Raw genomic sequence first — 25,863 nt, 5'->3', positions numbered from 1 at the left:
ATTATTTGCAAATAGATCTAAAAGAAGTTTGCTTAAATAACTTTAGACTATTGCTTGTTGGCTTAGGGTGTGTTTATTTCAGTTGATTTTGAGTTTTATATGACTCCAAATCCTTTATCTTTTTAAACTCATGTGTTTGTTTTGATGTATTTTATTTTCCATGTGTTTTTTAAAATCCATCATTGAGAGATTTTGTTTTACAGTCAAAATAATCATAAAACAAAATCTCGGGAGTTCAAAATCAATGTATATGCATATACATACATACATACATACATATATATATATACATATATGTATATATGTATATATACTATCTAGATATACCTATACATAGTATGTTTATATGTACAAATACACATATATAGGTATGTATATAAATGCATATATGCATAGATACATACATATACATATACTCATATACATATATGTATACATACATATATACACACACATATAGATATATTTATATAGATATATATGTATATACACAGACATATGTATAGACTTATACACGTGTTTTCTAATTTCAGATTTACAAATCCTTCAAAACAAACATAAAATCTTATAATACAGTAATTTCAGTTACATCCAACCAAACGCAAGATTTGACTGTACTATATTTTGAAAATAAAGTATTTTCAGTTATATTGTAACTAAAAATCCACTGCATTTAGAATTACATTTAACTAAATTTTCTATAAACCAAATATTTTTCAATCTAATAAATGCATTTAAACTTTTTGGTTACTAATGTCATAATTAATAGCATACAAATATTTAAATATAATAATATTTTTAAAAATATTTATAATTATTCTTTGAAATACTCTAGATGTTATAATTAATATTTTTAAGACATGCTATATATCTACTTTAGTTATCTGTATGTACGGATATATAGATGTATATAATATATATATATATGAGCTAGTGTTCTTGTGAATGTCAGTATATTTTGAAATATTTTTATAATGAATGATATAATTATCATGACATATTACTTGATTGTCAAATTTTCTTTTAATCTATTTTTTCAATTTGTTTTTTTTACAAGAGTAACGGACAGCCCGAAGGCCCTGCTAAATCGTCTGCACAAGCCTCAGTGAAGTAAATGGGGGTGAGACCTACGCACACATGGGCTCTGGGACCACCCACACACAACCATCGCTCACATCTCCCAAAAATATTCTTTCAGCCAAGAATCGAACTGTCATCACTTGGAAAAAAACTCTATTAATGACCCGTATACCAGTAGATCATTTGGTCATTAGGCATTTTTCCAATTTGTTTTGATATGGAGAACGAATCTGAATAAGTAATTAGCTGTAATTTTGTAATGTCTATTTTACCCAACCTTGCCTTCCATCTCCCACCATCACTTAGAAACCCTAGCCGCCCCCTCCATGCCTTCGCCGCTTCGCTTCCTCCTCTATACCGTCAAAACTCTCTCTTCCTGTTGCCATGGCCAGCCACAGCGACCACTGCTTCTCCTTCTTTGCCTCCCTCCTCCGCCGTGGCTTGCCCTCTGTCGCCCTTTCCGTCCGCTATGCCTCCTCATCAAGCGTAGGCCTCCCCATGGACCCTGCCCGCGTCCTCCGTACCCTCTTGTCGTCACGCCAATTTACGAAGGCGTCCCAGGTCTTCCTCTCCTTCACCTCTCCGTCCATCTCTGACACATCTCTTCTTGACTCAATGCTCCTTTGCTACTGCAAGCTCCGAGACCTTCCCGGGGCCCAATCCCATTTTAATTCCATCATACAGCTCGGAACTTTGCCCAGTTTAGCCTCCTACGGCACGTTGCTTCGGCTATTGTGTGTCAAAGAACAGGTGTCGCACGCTCTCTCACTGTTTTTCCGCATGGCCAAAGCTGGTGTTCTCCCGCCTGCGTCCTCTTATCACGTTTTGATTACTTGGTTGTGCTCCGAGGGTTACCTGAATGAAGCATGCTTCCTGTTTGATGTAATGCTTGGTGATGGCATTCGGCCGTCTCACCCTTTGTTGAAGTCCTTGGCTTATGGCTTTTGCAAAAGGCAGAGAATGTTGGACGCCGAGCGAGTTTGTAGGCTCATGAAGTTGCATGGGTTCGTTTTGGATTGTAAGCTGTGCACGGCCATGATTCATGGGTACGTCAGGGAAGGAAAGATAAATTTGGCTCTTGATCTTTTTAAGGAGTTGAAGGAGAGGATTGGCTGTGAACTAGATGTATACTTGTATAATACAATAATTAATGGGCTCTTGAAGTTTAATTTTGTTGATGAGGGTTGGGAGTTGTTCCATGAAATGGTGGGATGTGGCCTCAAGCCAAATGTGGTTACTTTCAATACGATGATCAGCTGGTACTGTAAAAACTCTGATGTGGACTCTGCTTTGGCGCTTCTTGACACAATGAAGAGTTATGGTTTGACCCCAAATCTGCATTGCTATACTGCAGTGATAACCACACTTTGCAGGGCGAAGAGATTGGTGGAGGTGGAGAAGTGGTTTGAGAAGATGCTTGACTGTGGCCTCATCCCTGATGACAGTATGTTTCAGTTGCTGATTAAGAATCTTCCATTTGATCATATGTCTTGGATGATGGGCAAGGTTTTGGATCATCTGTCCAGGAATGGTTGCAATATCAGCGTTTCGAGGTTTGTCCGATTGTGTACTTCTGATTCAGATGAGGAATTGCAGCGGGGAGTCAGGCTTCTTTTTGATGAGATGGCAGGAAACAATATAATCTCATTGAAAGTGGTTCTCCATATTTTGTTAGGATCTGTGTGCTCACTGGGTAAGTTTAACATTGCTCATCTCTTATTGGAGAATATGGTTGATCATGGATCTGCGCCTTCAATTTCTCATTATAATTTCTTAATGACATGTTTGTGCAAGGAGGATAGAATTGATGACGCTTACTCTCTTTTATGTCTTATGAGAAGTAGAGGTGTGCTTCCTGATCTGGCTACACATTCAATTGTTATAAATTTTCACTGCAAGCGCGGAGACATAGATTTAGCATTGATAGCTTTTGATGAGATGATACAGCAGGGTTTTAGGCTTCCTGTTGATGTTTATAACTCAATCATAAGATCTTTGTGCAAAGCAGGGAGGATGATGGAAGCTGAGCTCACCTTTGACAGGATGCTACAGGCAGGCATCATGCCAGATAAAGGGATCTACACTGCACTCATCAACAGTTATTCAAAGATGGGAAAGATTGTTGATGCTCGATATCTGTTTGATGAGATGGTCTGTCGTGATATTCGACCAAGTTCCCATGCTTACAATGCTCTTATTAATGGACTGGTAAAGACTAACATGTTTAGAATGGCTGGCAAATATCTGCATATGATGCTGGAGGATGGTTTTGTGCCAAACACAGTCCTTTACACAATGCTCATAAACCAGTTCCTTAAGAAAGGGGATGTTCGCTTTGGACTAGATCTATTTGCATTGATGGTGAGGAACCAGGTTGAACCTAATATTATCACATTTGGAGCTGTGATCAATGGTATATGCAGAAATGTCTCACGGCATGAAAAAATGAAACTTTCTTTAGCTGTAAAATTGGAGGAAGCAAGGTGCTTACTTTTTAAGTTGTTATCACGAAATACTTTTGTGCCAGGAAAGCTAACTCAAAATGTCCGTTGTGGAACTACTAAAGAAAAAATTGAGCTAGCCATGGAGTATATACTACATCTTCCGGATGTTGGCTTGGTTCCGGATTTGCATATTTACAATGGGATGATTAATGGGTTTTGCCGAGCTAATATGAGAAACAATGTTAATGCCCTCATAGATTCTATGGACAAAGCCGGTGTTGTCATTAACCAAGTAGCATGTACCATCTTAATAGGTGCCCATATCAATTCTGGTGAGATTGATTGTGCGACAGAATTATTTAACCAGATGAACAGAAATGGTTGCATGGCTGATAATGTTACTCTTGATACTCTTATAAAAGGTTATTCTATCGCTGAAAGAGGGATGGAGGCATTATCTCTTTTTTACATGATGCGAAAGAGAGGGTTTTTCCCTAGCAAATCTTCATGTCATAGATTACTTGACTGCCTCTGTCTAAGTCATGCTAGCGATCTGGCATTTAGGCTATTTGAGGAAATGGTCTTGCTTGGCTATACACCACAGCATGATAAATATAACAAATTGCTCTTCATGCTCTTGGAAGAGGAAAGTTTTCAGGCAGCTCACAAAACCTTCGACATGATGCTTAAAAGAGGAAAAACTCCAGATAATGAGGCAAAGAAACAGTTGCTCAATGTTTGTTATAAGCATGGAGAATATGATCTGGCTTTTGTGATTGACAAAAATATACCAGTTTATGAGTGAGTAATGCTTTCTGTAACTCAAAAAATTTTCCTTTTCTTTAATTTGCATGTCTGCCTGGAAGGCATATAAATAGAAATATCCTTTTGATGAGTTAACTATTGATAATTAAGCATATATGTTTTTCTTGAAGGGTTCTGCCTGAAGGTTGAGCACACAGATGCCTCTTTTTTGTGCTATCGGTGGAGAGTCAGGGACATGACCACTGTTACTTCAAAAAATCTGGGGGGGCATTCTTTTCAGGTGCTTAAATGATATACTACACATATGTATGGTAGAACATAGATTTCTTTTGTGTTTTGTCACAAGGTTGGTAGATATGTTCTACTGTGACACTTTTTCTTTGTGTGTTATATAGATTTCTCTTAGTATGTTTGGTTATTATGTTGGATCATTGACAAGGCTCTTGTCAAGTTTGCTGGTTTTGTGTGGGGTGTTAGAATCTCTCAGATGTATAGATCAAGAACACCCAAAATTTGGCAAATCACTTCAACTGATTGGCATTATCTTTTGTATGAATGTGTCTCACAATAATTGGCAAGGTTAGCCCATGATATGAAGCTTGTCCTTTTGGTATTCCTTTGAATTGTTGATTTCATTACTATTGATATCATGAGCTTTGTATATGCAGCTCTAAATGAAGCACTAACCACAGAAGTACAGTGCCTGAAACTAGTTACTGCTGAGCTCGGTGTCCTCACCGTCTGTCCAACAGCTTGAGCCAGCAAATGCAGCTGAATCTTAATATGTTTCATCTGCAGCAACTGCAGAAGGCACAACAGCATCAAGAGCAGCAGCCTGCACATACTCCCTCTATTTCAAAAACAACAGAACTACTCTGGCTCAAATAACGAACTATCAAATGACAAGATGAAGCACTAAATCAACCAACGGTCTGTATCTACATTTTGTTTTAGCTTAAGTAGGATATGCATCTGACTGAGGCTTTCTATATTTAAAAGGTGGTTTCATTATTTTTATTTTTTATTTTTTGAAGAGAATATTGTTTAATTTTGAGAAAGCACAAGTCATTTGGATGTAAGATTCATGACCTTGTAACTAAAATGTTACTATGCGATGTGTTGTATAAGAATCTTTGAGAGAGACTATATTTAAGATGCTATTTATTTTTCACAAGAGAGAACTTCTCTCTCTCTCTCTCCCTATGATTAACTAGTAGCTAGTAATGGTTAAATAAGGGTGGCTAACGTTTTCATACCCCTTATTGATTTACTTGTATATGTATTGTGATATAAAAGAAATCTGAAAAATCCATTTTTTAATAATATTTATGCATCTTTGTGAATTTAATATATACTAGATTAAATACCCACGCTAACGCTGCGTGTTGAATATATCATTAAAAAAATGCGAAGATAGTATAAACTATATCAATCAAAAAAGTCTTCAGTCATATATTTATTTATTTATTTTAATTAGTTAATGCAATTTTGCATTTAGAAAATTAATAAATATACGTTTATTTTTTTATTTATATAATTTTTTTTATTCACTTACATTTATAATGAAGGGATTGCAATAATGAAAATTAAATAAAAAAAGCAAATCCCTTTTCTAGACGTTGAAAAAGATGGCTTGAAATAGCTAAGGAAAAACAACTCATTTTTTTTAAGAGAAATGTAAGTGTTGGAGGTCATGGCAAGGGTTATGGTTTTTATATTTTATTATTTGAAATCATGAATTGTTGGTGTCAAGGAATGTTATGTTGGATATTTAAAATTTGACATATTTGTTTATTGTTTCTAAATCAAGGGAGTTTAACAAACGATCTTTTAAGTTCGAATGCTTGGTGATGCATGTGAGATTTCTTTAATTATTATGCAGTGTCACTTATCTATTCCAAATTAAAAAATAAATATATTTATATATATAATAAAAATAAAGATTTTAAATAAATTTAAATTTATTAATGAATAATTAATTTAAGTTAATCTAACTGTTTCTTTAAAAAAACATTATAAAATAAATATCAAAAATTTTATTTATTAATATTATGATGATAAACAAAATCTTAAGCCGTGAATTAAATATAAAAGTCTCACACCATTATAATGTGAAGTTTGTTTTTTATTTTATTCCTTATATAAGTACATAAAAAATCAAAACAAATTCACTCAAGATGACAACGAATTGACAGGATTACATTAAGGGGCCGTTTGGTTCGTGGTAATGACATATTACCACGTAACGAGATTACCATGATAATATGAGTGGGAATGTTATATAGTTGGGAATATTGTGGTAATTTAATATAACCATGTTTGGTTGGAAACTCTTATTACCGGGAATAATTCATTACCGTGTTTGGTTGTCATGGTAATCTATTTGTTAAAATATACAAAGTTATAAGATTACCACGGTAATCCAAGATAGACACCAAATTTGGTGGTAATGGGATTACCACTTTCTTGGTAATATTTATAAGTTGGTAATGTGATATTACCATCTAGATTACCACTTGTGTAATGCCAAACGTGGTGATATTTTCAGATTACCACGTAACACGTGGTAATCTTTCTACATTACCGCGAACCAAACGGCCCCTAATTATACAAGGCCAGAGTCAACAATTGTAGCTTATAGAGTCAACAATTGTGGCTTATCTTCATCCAAAAATAAGACCTGTCAACATGAATTTAATTGAAAAATAAAATTAAAATAAATTAAATATATAAAAAAGGACTGGATTTTCACTGATTGCTTTCTTATCAAAAAGTATAACCCTCCAAACTTGTCAATTAATCGTCCTATTTGGGTAGATCCAACCATCTTCTCTCCGGCAGCGTCAGCTTCATACTCTATCAAAACCAAGCATAACTCCAAATGAGGTCACACACCTGTGCATCAATATTTCCCTAGTTCCAAACAAATTGTGTAAGGAGCTTTAACAGTCCTCATCCTCAATTTCCTACAAATAAATAAATTAATTAAAATAGAAATCAGAATTGAAATTAGGGATTGTTCAATGTGTGTTTAGCAACCGGAAAGAACTCCACTGTGAGAGTTCTATCATCAACCTCACTACATCTATCGACAACAATACCATCAATATTTCAGAAATTAAAAAGCATTAATTATACCAAATTTTGTTTTATCTTCGCTTCAAAAATAAAAAACCTATAAGATGATTTCAAACTGAATATACAGAAATCAAACCTCAATAAAGGCACCCTACATAATAAGATGATTAAAAACATCAATATAGAAATCAAACTGAATCATGCCTGCATTGATGATGAAGACTTGAATATTCCTGTTGAGATCATTCAAGAGGAAAAAAATAATGATGATAATAATAATAATATAGAGACTTTACTTGATTGATGAAAGAGAACGTCCAAAATGAAGAACAAAAGTGAAGCAGAGAGAGAAGTTTAGGGTTGAAGACGTACCAGACTAAATGAGTAAATCAGCGCCGGCGAAGATTTCCAAGATCTCTCTAGTGATCTGATTTCACCAAAGAAGCAAACTTGGTGTAGAGAAGCTCCACCTGCGAGGAGAATCCATTCATCAATCAATTTGAAATGCTGTTGGATTTTGTTAGGGACAAATCAAAACAAAGAACTTAACCTTCTCAATGATTAAGATATCTAATTTAAAAAAATTTTCAAATCGCACCCTAATTTCACACCAAAATAGAAAAAGAATCAAACTTTCAACAAATTTCAAACCTCATTTCTCAAAAACATTCAAACACTGCCTGAAAGAAGAAATAAGGATGCTGCCTCGTGGTTGCTTGGTTTACCATGAAAAGGGCACAATTATTAGAGGTTGGGTGCAATTATTAGGCTCACAAAATAAAATAACCAAATCAAAACAATTTTCAAAAATCAGGTTTGAAAAAAAGACACCAATGAGAGTGACAAATCCCCACCTCAAAAGAGGGTTGGGAAGGAAGATATTTGAGGGGATAATATTTGAAAAATATTTTATAAAATAAAGGAAAAAAATTAAAATTAGTCCATGTGAATAACTTTTTCCATCAATATCTAGGCCATATGCTTTTATTTGGTAATGTTTATTTGGCCGAATGGACATCACAAACATATAGTGATAAAGGTGCAAACAACCAAAACATTTCTACTTTTTCTGTTTGTTTACATAGTTACACCCATAACTGAATTTACCAAGTCAATCTACTCAACTATAACAACTTACCTATTTTTCACTCATTTTTATCTTATCCAAATTCACAGAATGCATGTAATCCTAACAAAAAAAAGAAGCATTCAAATCAAAACAAAGAACTCAAACTTCTCAATGATTAAAATACCTGATTTTAAAAAATTAAAATTAAAATCATTAAGTCATGTAAGTCACCATCCTCTTTAGGGCTTTAATCCTTGAGTCTCTTTCCATCCTTTTTGTTTTATTATTTTTTTTTAAATTGCTAATTAGGAAAGAGAATGGCAGTATAAGTTGGATGTCATGTAAGTCACCACCTCATTCGGGTAAGCAATTCGTGAAAGCTAGTAGTAACATATAGCATTTTCATAAATGAAGCTCATGCACTTCTTATTCTTAGCTATTCTGTTTCTGTTGATTAGTAGTTTGATGATATCTTTTTAGTTTTGTCAAGAAAGGAAGCAGCTTTTTCCAAGCCAAAGACTTTGTGTTATTTGTCTGGTACTGTTCTTGAATGAAGTTCACTCAACATTGTTACTTTTTTGGTTTTCAGGTATTCTTTTCTATTTGTGTTTATTATTTTGCTAAACTCTCCGGATTTGTTAAGAAAGGAACCAGCTTTTTTTTTAAAGCCATAAACATTATTGCGTTGTTTGTTTGGTGGTGTTCATGGTTACCGTTTTCTATTTAAGCCCACATAAAACGACAATCTAATTACCGTTTTACCTAAATGTGTAATTTTTTTAAACTAACCTTATTCCGTAATTAAATAAAAAATTGTAATATTTATTTTTAAAAAAACCCATATATATACCCTTACATAATGTAAAGAAAGATGTTTGTGCACATTAGTGATCGTTATTAGATGTAGTATGTCCACCACTTCAATCAAAAGCAAGTGAGATCCTCGTGATGCACAAGCAGCCGTCCATCTTCATCAAATTCCCCAGATTCACCACCACCAACGAAACCCTAATCGCAAAGCTATCCTCCACATCGCCCCCACTTCGTCAGCTCGTGCGCCGCTCAGCCACCGTCCGCATCCTCTCCACCCTCGACAACCGCCGCCACATCGCTGCCCGCTCATGCCTCCGCCTTCTTCACCTTTTCCAGTTGCGACGACCACCTCTCCTTCTCCGCCACCGGAGAAGGAGAAGGGCATCCAGATGAGTGGAGACGAAGCAGGCAGACACCGTCACGATGAGCGGGCCACTCATGCCGGGGCATCGTTCTCCGATGATGAATTCGCGGAACCGGGAAATGACAGGGTTTGTGGTGAGGGTGACGTGCTTGGCGTCGTTGCTGGTGTGGCTCTGTCTCGTGGTACTTGGTGGGAATATCTGCGGCAGTGGCGGCGCACTCAGTGCTGCAGCTAACGCTGAGCGGAAGAATGATGCTGAAGAGGGCGCCTGTGATCCCTTCTCGTAGCCACGCTTGGGCTTTGCTCGCTGGAGATCAGGTATTTCAAGCTCAGAAGGCAAAGCTCATTATCACAGGTTGGTTTTCTTAAGACCTTGACATTTTGTCCCGATGTTGAAAGAGTGTTTTTTTTTGGACATATTTTCTTGCCACATAGACTCTAGTGAATCTATGATCTGCAGATTATTGTAGTGAATCAAGTATCAACTTTTCCATTTTGTTCCAGTGTTGAAAGAATTCTTTTTCTGCTATATAGACTCTGTACTTAATCAATGATCTTCAGGTTAGTTCCATTCTTGAATTAGTATGCTGATTAATGGTCTATCAATTATAACCTTTCCATTCTGTCCCAACGTTGAAAGAATACTGTTTTTTTTGCTATACAGACTCTATAGTTAATAAATGATCTTCAGATTAAGTCCATTCTTGAATTAGTATGCTCATTAATGGTCTATTGGGTTTAATTGCTGATAATTAGGTTGATGTGAATGTTTGATTTATCGATTTGTTTATTTGTATGTATGGAGTTAATTGGTATTGCTTTCATTCTTCTTTGAAGTTTGAACCCTAATCTGCAAACTAGTGTCAAACATTTACATCATGGTTTTTTTTCTTGAAGCTCTTTTTGAACTAGTGAGCTAATTTATCAGTTTAGTGTGTTGTGATGTTTTGATACTGATAATATGAGCTTTAAAATATTCTTATTACAGGTCATTGTTAATTTATCAATTTGTCGGGTTATCATTCCACCCTCGCAGGGTTATCAAAACACAATGCAAGAGCCAATACCACCAAATGTATGTCTCACAAAAGATCTTTAGCACAGTTAATGAAGTCAATTACATGCCCCATTGCTGATTTTTATTGATAGTAAGTAGCAGATTGGTGAATGGGCCAGCATTGATTTTCTTTTACAATTTACTGACATTTCAGGACATGAGTTATCTGATTAGTACTGTTTTTGTTCAGCTCTGTGTGGAGTAGGTTGACATGTTTTGATATTGATTTAATCTTCTCATCAAAATAGTCTGGCTTGAAAACCTATTTTGAAAGTTAGATGTAAAGCAACGCCGATCATGATTCGTACCATGCTAGACTAGTATATCAAATTGTTGATGAGGGGCGTATTGAGGAGCAAGCATGTGTCTTTCTGGATAAAAGGGATATGGCCTAATAAGAGTATTATGGTAATTTTTCAAGCGGTGGAGTTTTGGTTTTTAAGGGTCTCACTTGAAGGAAAACGGGTCAACGAACACAAGTCACTAGCTTTGCTTGTGAGTCATATCAAAATTTGGCCAAATTTCATAGTTTAGGCCTTGAAAACCCTAATTTTGCTATTTTTAGTAATAATTGATTTCGTTATATCTTATAATAGAAATCTCTGATTTGTGAGCCGTTTGTGGCAATTGTCTTTATTTTGATAGATCTCTTATTTCTTGCTGATATTTGAGAATTTACTATTTTTGATAAATTTTTGAATTATCTCCTTTCTTAGTGCTATTTTTGAATATTTAATGTAAGCCTATGGGCAAGAGGAAATCAGTTTGTGATCATAATTTTTTATTGAGTAATAAGATTTTACTCTTCCCAAATTCCTGGCTATCTTTGATCAATAGGGTTTTGGACAACTTGTTACCGGGTATTCGTGCGCGAATCAACGGTCTCGAGTATACCGCTGCATCAATTGTTAAGGAATATTGTTTGTCGATAAACTTGGTTAGCAAATTTTATTTATGAATAAAAGTTTGATCTCTGTTTGGTTGTGTAGTTACTCTTCAGTCCTCTCCTCTATTGGATAGCTGGAGTTACACCTTTATTGAAACTGGTTGCTTTTTCATTTCTTTTCTTTTCAATCTGGCATGATATTTGAAAAATGCTCTTTGTATGTCCTGTTTGGCATCTTATATCTACCTTATTTATTTGGTAGACTTATTTAAAACTCTGAATATTTTAATTGGCTATTGTGCTTCCTGGTGTTTGATGATATTTAGGCACATTTGTTAAATATTGATAGTTAAATATTTTACTTGTTTTCAGTTTTCAAAGTTCGACAGGGAAACAAAGTGAGATCCATGAAGACTAGAAGTGGAAGTGAATCAAGTGCAGTCTAATAGCAATGATGTGGATGAAAATGGGCTCAAGTGTGTGCGTGTGTTTAAATGAAAGCTCTATTGTAATTAAGTTATATTATTTGTGTATTGTTTTAATTTGGAGTCAGTTAAAAGTTAGTTTGTTTAACTTAAGAACGTGTGTATTAGGTGTGCTATAATGGGTGGTTAACTTGTCCTTTTGAGTTGAAAGGTTATAGAAAATTATTGGTATGTATGCACTGATTTTGAAGTGAAAAAAGCTAGTGAATTTTTTACTTCATATGCTATACTCTCTTTGATTTAAATTTATGAATACATTCAGGACACTTCAGGCAACATCTTTTTTGATCAAAATGATATTGAAAATTGGTTCCTTGATTTTTATAAAAATCTCTTGTCCTCTTTTTCCTCTCAAGATCTTGATTTTTTTCATGCTTTATCAGATGATTTGCCTGTTTTTAATGATATGGATAGAGAGAATCTTATTGGACCTATCTCCAAAGGAGGAGTCTACAGAACTATCAAATCCATGCCTCACGGTAAGAGTCTTAGCCTGGGCAGTCTCAATGTTGAATTTTATATGTTTTATTGGTGATCGTTTTTTTTTTATGCTATGTCTTATTTCTTTAAAAGGTAATTTAATTTTTTAATTTTTTAGTCATATTAATTGCAGCAATGTCCCTTATTGAAGTTGATTTTTTATTATTATTTACATGGCATGATGATATGACAAGGGCGTATGATTTTTCAATTCTTAATATGTGATACTTTTCAGTTAAATTTTTCTTTCATAAAATCAAAAATAATTTCTTTTAATTTTTTTCACCTTTCTAAAAAGTAATCTATCCTTTTGAAGGTTGCTGATGGTGCCTTTATTCGAAGATCTGCAGCCAGTATGCTTAGTGGGAAGAAGCCTGTTCAGGCTGTTGCAAGTCATAGTGGAAAACTCATTTGATCATGTGGCATCTTCTTACATAATAGCGTCTTACTGATTCAAGTAGTTATTGATTTTGTATCAGCCAACTGCTAAAAACGTGGCTTTGCTAAATCGAGTGCTGTAAAGAAAGCTGAAGGTTCTGGGCAACTGAATACATCAGTCTCTGTTGAGAGTGAAGATGTGGAGGTATTAATTTACTAGACTTCAAATTTCATTCATTATTGTCCATATAGATTATATTTTGATTAGAAAAATACAAAATTAGCAAGCTACTATTAAATAGTAGCAAGAGGTTGAAATCTACTAAGTCATGTGTGCTTGGAGATTCTCTATTTCATGCATTTGTGTGGCAACACTAATTTAGATGATGGCATTTCCATTTCCCTTGATTGCACAGCCGGTTGAGATGAGTTTGGAAGAAATTGAAGGGAAATTAGGTTCCATTATATCAGGTGATACAATTGCACAGTTGAAAAGCAGCATTTAGAAAGAGCGCCTTGAAGTTTCTGTAAAATCCTTTATTACCATTTTTTCCTGCATCTTTACTGTAGTCCTGGTCTCTTTGGGAATTCGATCTATCATTTTACTTTTTTTTTTTTTCTCTTTTGGGCTCACTTAATTCTGCTCATGCAGGTAGTAAAAAGTTCTTATGTGAACCTTTTAATTTGTCTTGAAGTTACACCTTTTTTTTTAAAAAAAAAATTGTTGTACAATTGCTTTTTGTACATTAGAACTCATTTATTAGCTCTAATGCCAACAATTAAATAGCATTGGGCTTAAACAAGAAAATTATAATTTCTGAGAAAAATTGTAGATTGGAGTCGAAAGGATGTGAAGATACCCAATGATTTTATGCTATTTCGAAATGAAGATCTGCCCATATCTTTATTGGTTTAAATCTAAATGTGGCATGAGATATCCTAATTTCAGTTATAATATTATGACAATTAGCTTTGATGTTTTTTTAGTGAGTAAAATTTCCCACAGAAGTTGCACAACTTGTGATAATTAACCAGCAGTTTTTAAGTGTGAATTGAATGTGTTTATATTGAACTGGCATGTCCTGTTAACTTTTCTATTTCTATTACACATACATGCATATATTGTTGCAATTCTACCTTTAATTATTGATTGAACATTAGTTTTTCCTTCATGCATATATTTGTTTTGTGTATATTTTATGCATGATTTCCTTTTTGGCAGCGATGGGATCACTTAAACAGGAAGTCGAAAACCTTGGAGACCTTGATCAGTCTGCTGAGATTGTGGTTCGCTTGTTATGCACTCTTCCTGGATGGGGTGAGAAGAATGTCCAGGTATTGGATATATTCAATTGTATGCTGGGGGACATGTTTGTAGGGATCGAAACTAAAGGAATTAGAGAGACTGATGGCGATTGGATTAGTGGAAAAGAATAAGTAGTTTGCATTCCATCTTTTTATTTGGGAGAAGGGGCAATAAACTAACATTTTACAAGGGTTAGTGATAAGGTTTCTTATTCTGATTGGATAGGGAGAATACAAGGAGTAATTACTCTCTTGTCCTGTTCTTTAGAAGAAACGAATACCTCATTGTTAGCTTATTTTGAGAATATAAACTCTTGTTCTGCAGAGGGGATTAACACTCCTATGTCAGCTTAAATTTTTGGGCCTTCAGCCTTTTGGTGTGTTGTTTAGGAAATTAGTTTGCTTGCCTCCTTAATCCACATTCCAAATTTCAGGCTTACTGATGAGTTTTCTTTTGTTTCTACTCTATCACCAAAGTTCACTCCTACTGATGCAGGTCCAGCAACAGGTCATTGAGGTTATCACATATATAGCCTCAACGGTGAAACGATTTCCAAAACGATGTGTTGTGCTTTGTCTTCAAGGTGTGTGCTACGCAGTGTTCTATTGTGATAGGCGCTCTTGATATCCCTAAAACAATAATTAGCCTGATTCTTTGGCATTTAGCTTATTTTTTACTTTGCATGTCTTCTTATATTTGAAGATAAATTTATTGGGCTACTTTTGTTTTTTAAAATGCGTCTTTGCGCCTTACAATATTATCTGTGCAAATTGCATTATTTTCATAAATGTAATGCTGCATGGCTTCAATTTTATTCTGACTCAAAGTTGACATCTTGTCAGTCGTAGAGTTGAACTTGTGCTTGTGTTAATACCCTAGTAGGGCATTCTTCTTTTCTGCAGGCATCAGTGAGAGGGTGGCTGATATTAAAACACGTGCCCATGCAATGAAGTGCCTTTCTGCATTCTCTGAGGCAGTTGGTCCTGGTTTAATCTTTGATAGAGTGAGTGGAATATTATTTATTCATACCCATTTTGTTATTGACTACTGTTTCTTGGACTGCTGCAAAATCTGTTGAGGAGTAAATTCCTGGGTCTTTGTAATTGTAACCTTAAATTCTTCCCTTTTTTTATTTTGAATAATAAAGCAGGATTTCTGGCCACTTTAGAAGTTAATATAGCATCCACTCTGAGTGACAGGGGATGCAGATTGCTTATCTGCGATATGATCAAATTAATCTAGGACTCTTGTTTGTCAAATAGATCATGCAACCTCATAGGCTCGGATTGGATTTTATATATATATATATATATATATATAAACCTGTTTTAAGTGTAAATATTAATGATACTGATTGATTGTCCTTTCGAATTATAGCTCTACAAAATAATGAAAGAACACAAGAATCCCAAAGTTCTCAGTGAGGGTATTCTATGGATGGTCTCTGCAGTAGAAGATTTTGGTGTTTCCCACTTAAAGTTGAAGGTGATTCTAGTTTTCTTTCTAATTATGTGTTTTTCTGTTGTGTTTGTCACATTTTATGATTCTTGGTTAGCTTAAAAAAGGAGGCAAATTTTTCACAGGACTTAATTGATTTCTGTAAAGATATTGGTTTACAATCTAGTGTTGCTGCCACTAGAAACTCAACTATTAAGCTTATCGGAGTGTTACATAAATTTGTTGGTCCAGGTATTTTTCCTCCATAATAGAGTCATGCTATGGCTTCTTTTTCTTTTCTTATAGTATTTAATTAGATAATTTTGCAGATATCAAAGGTTTCCTTACTGATGTCAAGCCTGCACTTCTTAGTGTACTTGATGCAGAATATGAAAAGAACCCATTCGAGGTATGTAATTTAGTATTTAAGCAGATCTTGGGAGGCCTTAAATTGATTGAACTTACTATTTATTTATTTTTCGGATAGGGCGCTGCTGTAGCTCCAAAGAAAACTGTAAGAGCTTCAGATTCTGCATCCTCAATAGGTGCTGGTGGAGCTGATGGTCTGCCTTGGGAAGATATTAGTGCAAAGATCACACCTAATCTGCTAAAAAATCTGGGAAGCCGTGACTGGAAGTTATAATTGCCGAAGATAATCTATCTTGTTCATTGTGCCTCTTGTTCTAGTTAACAAGTTTGAGATTTATAGATCATATCATATGCATATACTGCTATTCATACAATGTAAGTACGGTTGGAGTCCATTGATATGGTTAATAAAATCATGGAAGAATCTCACAAGGGCATCCAACCTTCGAGACACTGGTAGGTAGCTAAGGTAGTGTTTGTTTGGAGTGTTTTTGAGTTACATGTAACTTGAGTTACTGGGTTTTCTGAAATCCAGTGTTTGGTTCACGCGATTTCAAAAACGATGTAACTCATATTACATCCAATGAGGGATTTGGTTTTACTGCTAGAATTGGGCGTGAAAACCAAATCACTTATCTTTAAATTTCTTCAAATCGATAACTCGTGACCCTATATGAGACTAATTAAAAGAAAAAAACAAATATGATTAAATATTTATGGATATTTTTTTGTGGAGTGAAAAAAATTATAAAAATTTAATAATAAATTTAATAATTACTTTGATAATTAATTTAATAATAAAAATTAAGAGTTAAAATGATCAATGCGATAATTAAAATCATTAATAACATGCTAAAAATATATGAAAAGTTCAAAATACTTTTTTTTATTGGGTTAAAAAATTAAATTTAAAAATAATTAAATATAATAAAATAAATAAATAAATATACTAATAAATTTGATAACTAATTAATAATAAAATTAATAGTTAAATTAATTAATACAGTACTTAAAATCATTAAAATATTTATAATGTAAAAAAAATTTTAATTTCAAATTTATTAATATCTTTTATCAAATACAAAATCCTATAATACAGCATCTAACCAAACACTAGATTTGACTGTACTGTATTATAAAATCCATGGATTTTCAGTTACATTGTAATTAGAAATTCAATGTATTTACAGTTATACTGAACCAAACGCCCCCTAAGATAGGTACTTTTTACTTGGCTAGTTTCTAAATTAGACCATAAACTGGAATAATTCTTGTTTCTTTTTTTCTGTTCCAACTTACCAGGTGAATTATTTGTTACTTTGAGAGGGTGTCTATGTCAAGGTTTTTAAAAACCCAAGGCGGGTTTCGAGGCGCTTCTCAACCATGAGGCGAGGCGTAAGCCTCGAGGCATTTTGAGACGTAAGCCTCAATTTTTTTTTTTTGGAAAAAACAACAACAATATTGTCTACCAAATACAAAGTAACAAATATATCATTTTTATTTATAAAATAAATATTTTTTTGAAACTTATTAAAATATATTATTTTTATTTATAAAATAAATATTTTTTCAAAAATTAATAAAATTATAACTTATCTTATTTGTACCCCATCTTATCTTATTTGTAACTTTATCGTATTTGTAACTAATCTTTGAAGTTTATCTTGATAAATTTTGTCATTTTTACATAATCTTTAGATTAAAAAATTAAATTGGTACCTACTACATGCAAAACCATAGGTGTTGTTGAGTTTTTTTTTAATTGAATTTTACATATATAAGTTTTTATTAATGAAAGTATATACATATAAATATTTTTTATTTGCTTTAAAAATTAGAATGATATTACAAAAATCAGGATTTTTGAGGCTTAAGCCTCACACACAGTGAGACGGTGCGCCTCAGTGTGTGCGCCTTTTGCCAGTGAGGCTTAAGCCTCATTTTTCAACGTCAAGGCTGTTGGGTTTTTAGGAAAAGAAAGGGGTTAAAAAATAATGAACAGACGTAAGGATCATTTTGCAAAAGATTGTTTATTCAAATGACTTAAAAATTAATACAACTCTTCTCACTATTTATAGATAATAATAGAGACTTATCTAATAGATAAGCATATCACAACCAATATTTAAATATCAAAATATCTAAAAACTAAATATGACCCAGTCTTATTTTTCTTCATGTGGCTTTTCTCATCTTCCACATCAGCAATCTTTCCACATCAGCAACTACAGCTTTGATTATTTCCAACACCTTCCCTTAATTCAAAGCTGCATAATTCTTAACGAATTTATTTTACAGCACTTCTCTCCAAACTTCAAACACCATGGAGCACTTCTCTCCACATTTCTAAAATTGTGAAGCACTTCTCTTCACTGAATGCATTTTCACAACTAATTTATAAAAGAATTTCTTCTTTGGTCTCTTCTACCAAATTTGCATGTTCTTCATCCTTAAATCTGCAATTTACCTGTAAATGTCCAAATCTTTTGCATTTGAAACATTGAGGTTTTCCTTTGTGCCAACAGTCTTTCTCTTCATGAGCCCTCATTTGATTGAGTGTCGGATTGTCTCGGATTGTCTCCCAAAGGTTGTATGTTCCTCTCATCTTTCAACTGATTGCCACAAACCAATCCCCTTCAAATAAGCTTTCATTTTGATGGCCCAAACTTGATAATTTTCACCATTGAAAAACTAGAGGTGAAAGAGCGGACGTATTGGTCGTAGCCATGCTGATCATTCACAGGTCTTTTTTTAGATCTAATAGCTCTGATACCAATTGTCGAGTTTTTAGGAAAAGAAAGGGGATAAAAAATAATGAACAGACGTAAGGATCATTTTGCAAAAGATTGTTTATTCAAATGACTTAAAAATTAATACAACTCTTCTCACTATTTATAGATAATAATAGATACTTATCTAATAGATAAGCATATCACAACCAATATTTAAACATCAAAATATCTAAAAACTAAATATGACCCAGTCTTATTTTTCTTCACGTGGCTTTTCTCATCTTCCACATCAGCAATCTTTCCACATCAGCAAATACAGCTTTTGATTATTTCCAACAAAGGCGTGCGCCTTGAGCTGTTCCCTTGCGCCTCGCCTTGAGGTGTGCCTCAAGGCACACGCCTCATTCGATTTTAAAAACAATGGTCTATGTGACAGCAATAAAAATTTAGTTATGGCAACCTTGGCCACTATTAATGGTATTGCATCTATGATGGGCTCTCCTGTTGAGAAGGCAAGCAAGGTTATTCTACTTGACAAGAAAAATAGGTTTTTTTGCTCTTGTAACTATTTGGATCTCATGTGTTAAGCATATATATAGGTAGCGTTCCTTCTAAGCCAACATCAAACTCTGATTTGATTAAGCAACTGCTGATGCTATGTGTAATATAGGGAATCCTGTCAGACGTATTAAAATGCCTTGGTGACAATAAGAAGAACATGAGAGAGTGCACTTTGAATACTTTAGATTCCTGGATTGCTGCTGTTCAACTTAATAAAATGGTATTTGTTGATTTGAGAAGTACATGACAGAATGCCCATATGTAACTTTGAATGAATGCTGGGCGTTTGGTTGGATGTAGTTGAAAATGCAGTGGATTTGTATTTAGAAATCCTTGGATTTGTAAATTCAGAAGAGTCAAATCTAGTGTTTGGTTGGATGTATTTGTAATACTGGATCACAGAATTTTGTGTTTGGTTAGAGAGATTTGTAAATTTGGATATAATAATATTATATTATATTAATAATTAATATAAATAATTAATATATATTATATCAATAATTAATATATATTATATAATTAATATAATTAATATATACTTAATTTATTCTAATAAAAATATAATATATTAATTATTTATTAAAATGATGGATATAATAATTATATCAATTATATATTATATTAATAGGTAAAAGAATGTTAAAAAAATTTTTAAAGATAAAAATCTCACTATATAAAAATTTTTCAAATGTGTTTTTAAATTTTTTTAAATAATTATAGTTATTTATTTTAAATTTTTAATTAATTAAATATATCAATTATGATAAAGTTAAAAAATATTTAATTGTGATAAAGTTAATGTTGGAGATAGTGGGTTAGTTATTTTAAACATAGATTATAGTGGAGATAGTGGATTCAAAGCATGGATTTTGGAATTCGGCCATTTTGGCCGAATTCCAAAATTCCTCATTTTTGGGATCTGGAAATACATGGACTTCAAAATCCTTTCAAACAAAGCGGGGATTTCTAAAATTGAGGATTTTCATATCCAAGTATTTGCAAATCCCTGCAAAACAAAATGCAGATCCCTTAGTTTTCTTGTCGGGTTCTTTTTGGTAATTTGTGGCTTTTTGTTGGTTTTACGGGTTTCATACGTCACGCTTGCTTTTAGTCGAGCCTAAGATTGGGGCAGAGGGTTGTAAAGATCTATTTGATTGGTTATCTAAGCATCTTTCAAAGATCAATGATTTGCCTGATGCTATAGACCTATTAAAGCCTATGGCTTCTGCTCTCACACTAATTTCTTAATTTGTTTATATGTTGGTGAGTTTCTGTCTGAATAATAAACATTTAAGTGTAATCACTTTTCATTTTCTTCTTGTCTAGGATAAATCAGCAGAAGTTTGAAGGCTGCCGAAGCTTTTATTGGAGAAATCTTGAGGGTCTGCAGCCCAGATGCTGTATGTGTTACAAGTTTGTTAAATCTCCTTATGCATTATCTGTATCAGCTGCCAATGGTAGATCTGCCATTTATCATTCTTTTTTTTTGGTCATTCAGGAAAATAAGAGTCAGAGAAAGATACGTGGGCCAGCATTGGACCTTGTACTTGAATGGACCTTCTGGTCTGGTGCATGGTACAATAAGATGCATATGCTTATTAACTGCATGCCTGCACCATATATTTGCTATATGTATATAGACACTGTTTATGTGTGTTTGCACATGAATACTCTTCAATCAATATTCATCATATTTTTCTTTTATCTTTTTAGGATCTTTAGACGGCCCAAAAGTGATATCATCTAGTCTGGCATCTAAATGAATCTCAAAGATCGGAAAACCGATTAAATTGTGGCATAGGAGCTAAGCATGGAAATAAGGCTCTATCTTCGGTCTGCTTGTTTTTTTCATACTTTCACTTATCCATTTGATATGAAATGCTTATTATCAAGCCTTTTTCACAGAAGGGTGTGCCAGTTAGAGCTTCAAAATCCAACTCTGTTTTTTCTTTTCAAGATTTGCTGTGCAGTCGCAGGCTTATTTAACTTCAAGGGTTCCAACAAAGTAGTTTCTCACGCAAGGCTTTTCCGTTGCATATTATATATAATATGGTATTTCTGATGCCTACTATTGTTGTTGCTTTGCAAACAGGAAGATAGGGAAAGAGTTGTCACATGGAGGCTCAAATTTAATGGAGTATGCCCTGAACAAGTTAAAGATTTGGAGGTTAGTGTACTAACTCATATGGAGTACGTCTTGAACAGGGTTAAACATGCGGATTATCTTTTTTCAGTCTGGTATTGAATGTGTACTTCCTACTTCCTTATTACAGTAGAAGATATTTGGAGATATGTTGGAAAGCTAAAAGACACTCAGAAAAGTATGCTTTATGACAGATTCAAATGGAAGGTTGGTATCGCCCACAGCATCCACTGAAATTACACCCAAGTTACAATAGTTCACATATGATATTTTGTTTAGCTGACATATCCCTTTATCAATTTCCAGGCATGAGAAATGGATAAGAGGAAAGAAGGGAAGCCTGGTGAGGGTAGAGCTGCTTTAAGAAGATCTGTCAGAGAAAATGGGTCAGCCATATATTATCTTGCTTGATTTCTTTTTCCAGCAAATCTGTTAATTTAATGCTTGCTATATATCATTCTCAAATGTTCAAACTTCCAAAGAAGTCTTCCTTAGCTTTTGAACTTCAACTTTGATGAAGCATTCTGGATTTGTTGGGAAATATAATAAAGATTTTTTTTAGAAAAAAATATTGAATATATCAGCACTTAAAAACAACTTTGCTGCTTTGAGTTTTACTCTTAAATAAGGAATGAAATGATATCGGCATGACATAAAAACTGTAACTAAAATGATTCAAATCATTTGCTCTGATCAATGATAATACTTGAACCAAATCCAAATTTTATAGCTGTGATTCAACACTGGGAATTTTATTCAAGTATAATTTGGCCAATAAATACATGTCATATATGATGATGAAATGCTAACTCATGCACTCATCTGATGTGCCCTCTGGATAGAAGATAGAGAAGAATAGATCCTCATTCAATGAATAATGAAACAAGTAACACCTTGGGTACATATAGAAGATAATAATACTAGTATACCTAACAACAACTGTATATATATACATACGTACATACATGTATACATGTAACACCCCCCCTCAAACTCAAGGCGGATCGTACGTCTTGAGTTTGGACAACATGAATAAATGCTGATCACGTGTTTGCGCCTTGGTAAAGAAATCAGCCACCTGAACCTCTGTAGGAAGATAGTGAAGTGATACAGTCTGGGCACGTACATGGCATCGGGTGAAGTGTGCATCCACACCAATATGTTTGAGTCGACTCATGTTTAAGCTGGATTTCTGACAGAATCGAAGGGCGCCCAGATCTTGTCACAATGAATAGGAATGGGAGATGTAATCGGTACACCAAAGTCCTGTAGAATCGAACGCAGCCAAAGCACCTCCTGGACGGTAGAAGCCAATGCACGAACCTCAGCCTCAGCACTAGACTATGCAATAGTTGGTTGTTTCTTGGTCTTCCAAACAACAAGAGAAGAACCAAGAAAGATACAGTAGCCAGTGACAGAGACTCGATCATCAGGAGAACTGGCCCAGGTAGCATCAGAATAGGCCTGCAACTGAAGAGTGGACTGACGTGAGTAGAACAAACCACGAGATACAGTGCCACGAAGATATCGTAGTACCCGAATAAGATGAGTATAATGAACAGAAGTGGGTGCCGCAACAAACTGACTGAGGATGTGAACTGCATGGGAAATATCCGGGACGGGTGACGGCTAAGTAAACCAAAGCGCCAACCCGGATGTCTATAGCGAGAAGGATCGAGATAAGAGAATGCCATCGGAAAGCGAAGGCGCAAATGTAACTCCATCGGTGTAGCGACAATACTGGTGTCAGTCAAACCCGGAGGCGAGCAAGTAGGTCGTGAGTATAACGCTGCTGTGAAAGGCGGTATCCATCAGGATGAGAAGTAATCTCGATACCCAAGAAATAGCGAAGTGGACCTAAATCGAGTCATCAAGAAAGTCTCACATAACTACGCTTCACAAAAGGTAATGTGAGCGGAATCATCACCGGTAATGATCATATCATCTACATATAGAAGAAGAATGAGTCGCCCTACGAGAGGAAGAGTGAATGAAGGCTGCAGGGTCATGTATCTTTGGGGGTAAAACCAGCAGCCTCAACTACTGTACTGAATCACTCAAACCAGGCCCGTGGAGCCTGTTTGAGGCCATAAAGAGCGCGCCGAAGAAGACAAACAGACCCTGGAGGCACCCGAAGGCCGGGAGGAGGAGTCATGTAAACTTCCTCCTTCAAGTCCCCATGAAGAAATGCGTTCTTCACATCAAGCTGATGAAGAGCCCAACCACGAACAGCAGCAATAACAACTAAAGTGCGCACAGTATGCATGTGGGCTACTGGGGCAAAAGTCTCCTCAAAGTCACGGCCATACTCCTGCTGAAAGCCACGAGCAACTAAACGCGCTTTATAGTGCTCGAGAGACCCATCAGAACGAGTCTTCACACGGTAGATCCAACGACAGGTGATGGGAACGACATGAGAAGGAAGGGGAACGAGATCCCATGTATGTGTCCGAGTCAAAGCATCAAGCTCCTCTGCCATGGCAGTCCGCCACTCAGGTGATCGAACTGCTTCTCGGTAGGTACCTGGCTCAAAGACATCTGAAACACTGGTGCTAGCAGAAGCGTAATGAACAGGAGGAAGTAAAGTAGAGCGATCGTGTAAAGAATACGTGTGAGAATGTACCTCAGGAGCTGAATCGATAGTAGGAAAGGTGTCAGAGATGACCGATCGAGAAGGAGGCTCTGCGGGATCCCGACGATGGTATGTGAAACAAATAGGTGGGTGAGCAAGAGGAAGCAAGGGAGAAGGGGAGGACACTATAGGAGACTCAACAGATGAAGGAGGGGAAGACACTACAGGAGACTCAATAGATAAAGGAGGAGAGGGGTCAAGAGAGGAGTGAGAAAGAAACTCGGCGGGGAGGATTAAATGATGGAGGAGAGGATACGAGGAGGAGTATGCTCGATCGAAGGGGTAGGAAAAGGAATGAGAGAGGGACAGAGGGAGATGGGGACTCAGTGGAAGAAGGAGAAGCATAGAAGGGTGTAGACTCATCAAATGTAACATCACGAGAAATGCGAATCTGACGAGTGGCAGGGATCATAACAACAATAGCCTTTATGCTCAAGGCTATATCCTAGAAAAACACATGAAACAGATTGGGCTGTGAGCTTTGTTTTCTCCCGAGGTGAGAGTAAAACAAAACAACGACAACCAAAAACACGGAGATGATCATAGCGGGGAGGTGTCCCATGAAGACACTCACCGGGACTACGACCATTAAGGTGAGAGGAGGGTTGTAGGTTAATGAGATAAACAACGATCTTGTGACTTCAACCCAAAAAAATGAGGGGGAAGAAAAGTGCCTAGAAGAAGAGCACGTGTCGTCTCTAAGATGTGACGATGCTTACGTTCAGCCACCCCGTTCTGAGGATGAGCCCCAGGACAAGATAACTGAGGCAATGTGCCTTCAGAAGACAAAAAGGCACGTAAGGCGTGAGAGGTGTACTCACCGCCAGAGTCAGATCGAAAGGTCTTAATAGAGGCAGAGAACTGGGTGTGGATCATAGCAGAAAAAGAGCGATAAATAGATAATAACTGGCTACGATGAGACATAAGATAAAGCCAGGTAAATCGAGTGTAGTCATCTATAAAAAGAACATAATAGCGATGACCACCTTTAGAGACAAAAGGAGCAGGACCCCAAACATCAGAGTGAATAAGTTCAAAAGGAGCACTAGTCTGAGATACACTCAAAGGATAAGGGCGTTGGAGTTGCTTACCGAGTTTACAGCCAAGACAGACCACAGCAGAAGGAGGAGAGACAACTCCTAAAACACCATGACGAACAAGGGACGACATACGAGATGGACATAAGTGGCCAAGACGATGATGCCACTTATGATGAGATTGAATAGCAGTATAACAGTGATGAACGGGTTCAGGTGAAGATGGAAGACGAAGGGAATCCAACGCATAAACTCCATTTTGACGACGGCCAGTTCCAATCACCATCCCACTGCGATCCTGCACACGACATGAGAGTGCGGTCAAAGGTAACCGACAATCATGATCGATGGTGGCTAATGAGATATAAAATTCATGGATAAACGAGGAACATGAGAGACTGAAGGAATTGAGAAACCACTAGAAGAGAAATGACCCGATGAGGGAAAGCAGGAAGAAGTGTGCCATCAGCAGTGCGAACACGGGTGATATGAGACGGTGAATGGGAATGGTGCAAATGAGTGGCATCAGAGGTCATGTGAATAGAAGCACCAGAGTCAAGAAGCCAGAGAGGACAGAAACTACCTGAAGCAGATGGAACAACCTGAGTGGAACTTGCATGTCCAGTGGAGGAGGTAGAGTCTGCCAGGTAGAATTGCTGGAACTGCCGGAACATAGCTAAAAACTGTTGATCTGTAGGAGACAGTGAAAGAAGAAGGCCGTGTAAAGTGAGGTGTTGGAAGAAGAGG

At 35.5% G+C, this 25,863-nt stretch overlaps 2 protein-coding genes and 1 long non-coding RNA gene across 15 annotated transcripts; all 3 read left to right on the top strand.

The window, feature by feature from the left end:
• Positions 1 to 1,347: 1,347 nt before the first annotated feature.
• LOC120272080 (pentatricopeptide repeat-containing protein At5g62370-like) lies at positions 1,348 to 5,463 on the top strand. 3 transcript variants are annotated; one of them, XM_039278820.1, is made up of 4 exons: positions 1,348 to 4,325; positions 4,460 to 4,569; positions 4,685 to 4,868; positions 4,958 to 5,463. In XM_039278820.1, exons 1-2 carry the CDS (start codon positions 1,465 to 1,467, stop codon positions 4,476 to 4,478), a joined length of 2,880 nt encoding a protein of 959 aa, XP_039134754.1. In that variant the 5' UTR covers positions 1,348 to 1,464; the 3' UTR covers positions 4,479 to 4,569; positions 4,685 to 4,868; positions 4,958 to 5,463. The 3 variants fall into 3 exon arrangements, with proteins under 3 accessions (XP_039134754.1, XP_039134755.1, XP_039134753.1); XM_039278821.1 differs by lacking the exon at positions 4,685 to 4,868; XM_039278819.1 differs by having other exon boundaries at positions 4,460 to 4,868.
• A 3,846-nt stretch (positions 5,464 to 9,309) lies between these two features.
• On the top strand, positions 9,310 to 16,523 carry LOC120272047 (protein MOR1-like). Of its 11 annotated transcripts, none has more exons than XM_039278776.1 (13): positions 9,311 to 9,931; positions 10,650 to 10,761; positions 11,929 to 12,520; positions 12,838 to 13,104; positions 13,316 to 13,421; positions 14,122 to 14,234; positions 14,701 to 14,788; positions 15,108 to 15,208; positions 15,583 to 15,690; positions 15,789 to 15,894; positions 15,972 to 16,051; positions 16,130 to 16,279; positions 16,391 to 16,523. In XM_039278776.1, exons 6-13 carry the CDS (start codon positions 14,124 to 14,126, stop codon positions 16,469 to 16,471), a joined length of 825 nt encoding a protein of 274 aa, XP_039134710.1. In that variant the 5' UTR covers positions 9,311 to 9,931; positions 10,650 to 10,761; positions 11,929 to 12,520; positions 12,838 to 13,104; positions 13,316 to 13,421; positions 14,122 to 14,123; the 3' UTR covers positions 16,472 to 16,523. The 11 variants fall into 11 exon arrangements, with proteins under 11 accessions (XP_039134706.1, XP_039134710.1, XP_039134707.1 ...); XM_039278773.1 differs by having other exon boundaries at positions 10,602 to 10,688; XM_039278774.1 differs by having other exon boundaries at positions 10,602 to 10,761.
• Positions 16,524 to 20,423: 3,900 nt separating this feature from the next.
• On the top strand, positions 20,424 to 21,655 carry LOC120272048. Its single transcript, XR_005540114.1, has 6 exons — positions 20,424 to 20,704; positions 20,803 to 20,879; positions 21,018 to 21,137; positions 21,210 to 21,309; positions 21,397 to 21,471; positions 21,578 to 21,655. It is a non-coding gene; the product is annotated as an uncharacterized LOC120272048 (long non-coding RNA).
• Positions 21,656 to 25,863: the final 4,208 nt, after the last annotated feature.

This window comes from Dioscorea cayenensis, chromosome 11, assembly GCF_009730915.1.
Source record: "Dioscorea cayenensis subsp. rotundata cultivar TDr96_F1 chromosome 11, TDr96_F1_v2_PseudoChromosome.rev07_lg8_w22 25.fasta, whole genome shotgun sequence".
NCBI lineage: Eukaryota > Viridiplantae > Streptophyta > Magnoliopsida > Dioscoreales > Dioscoreaceae > Dioscorea > Dioscorea cayenensis.
Note: the sequence above shows the minus strand (reverse complement) of the source record. Positions and strands in the feature narration are given on the sequence as shown.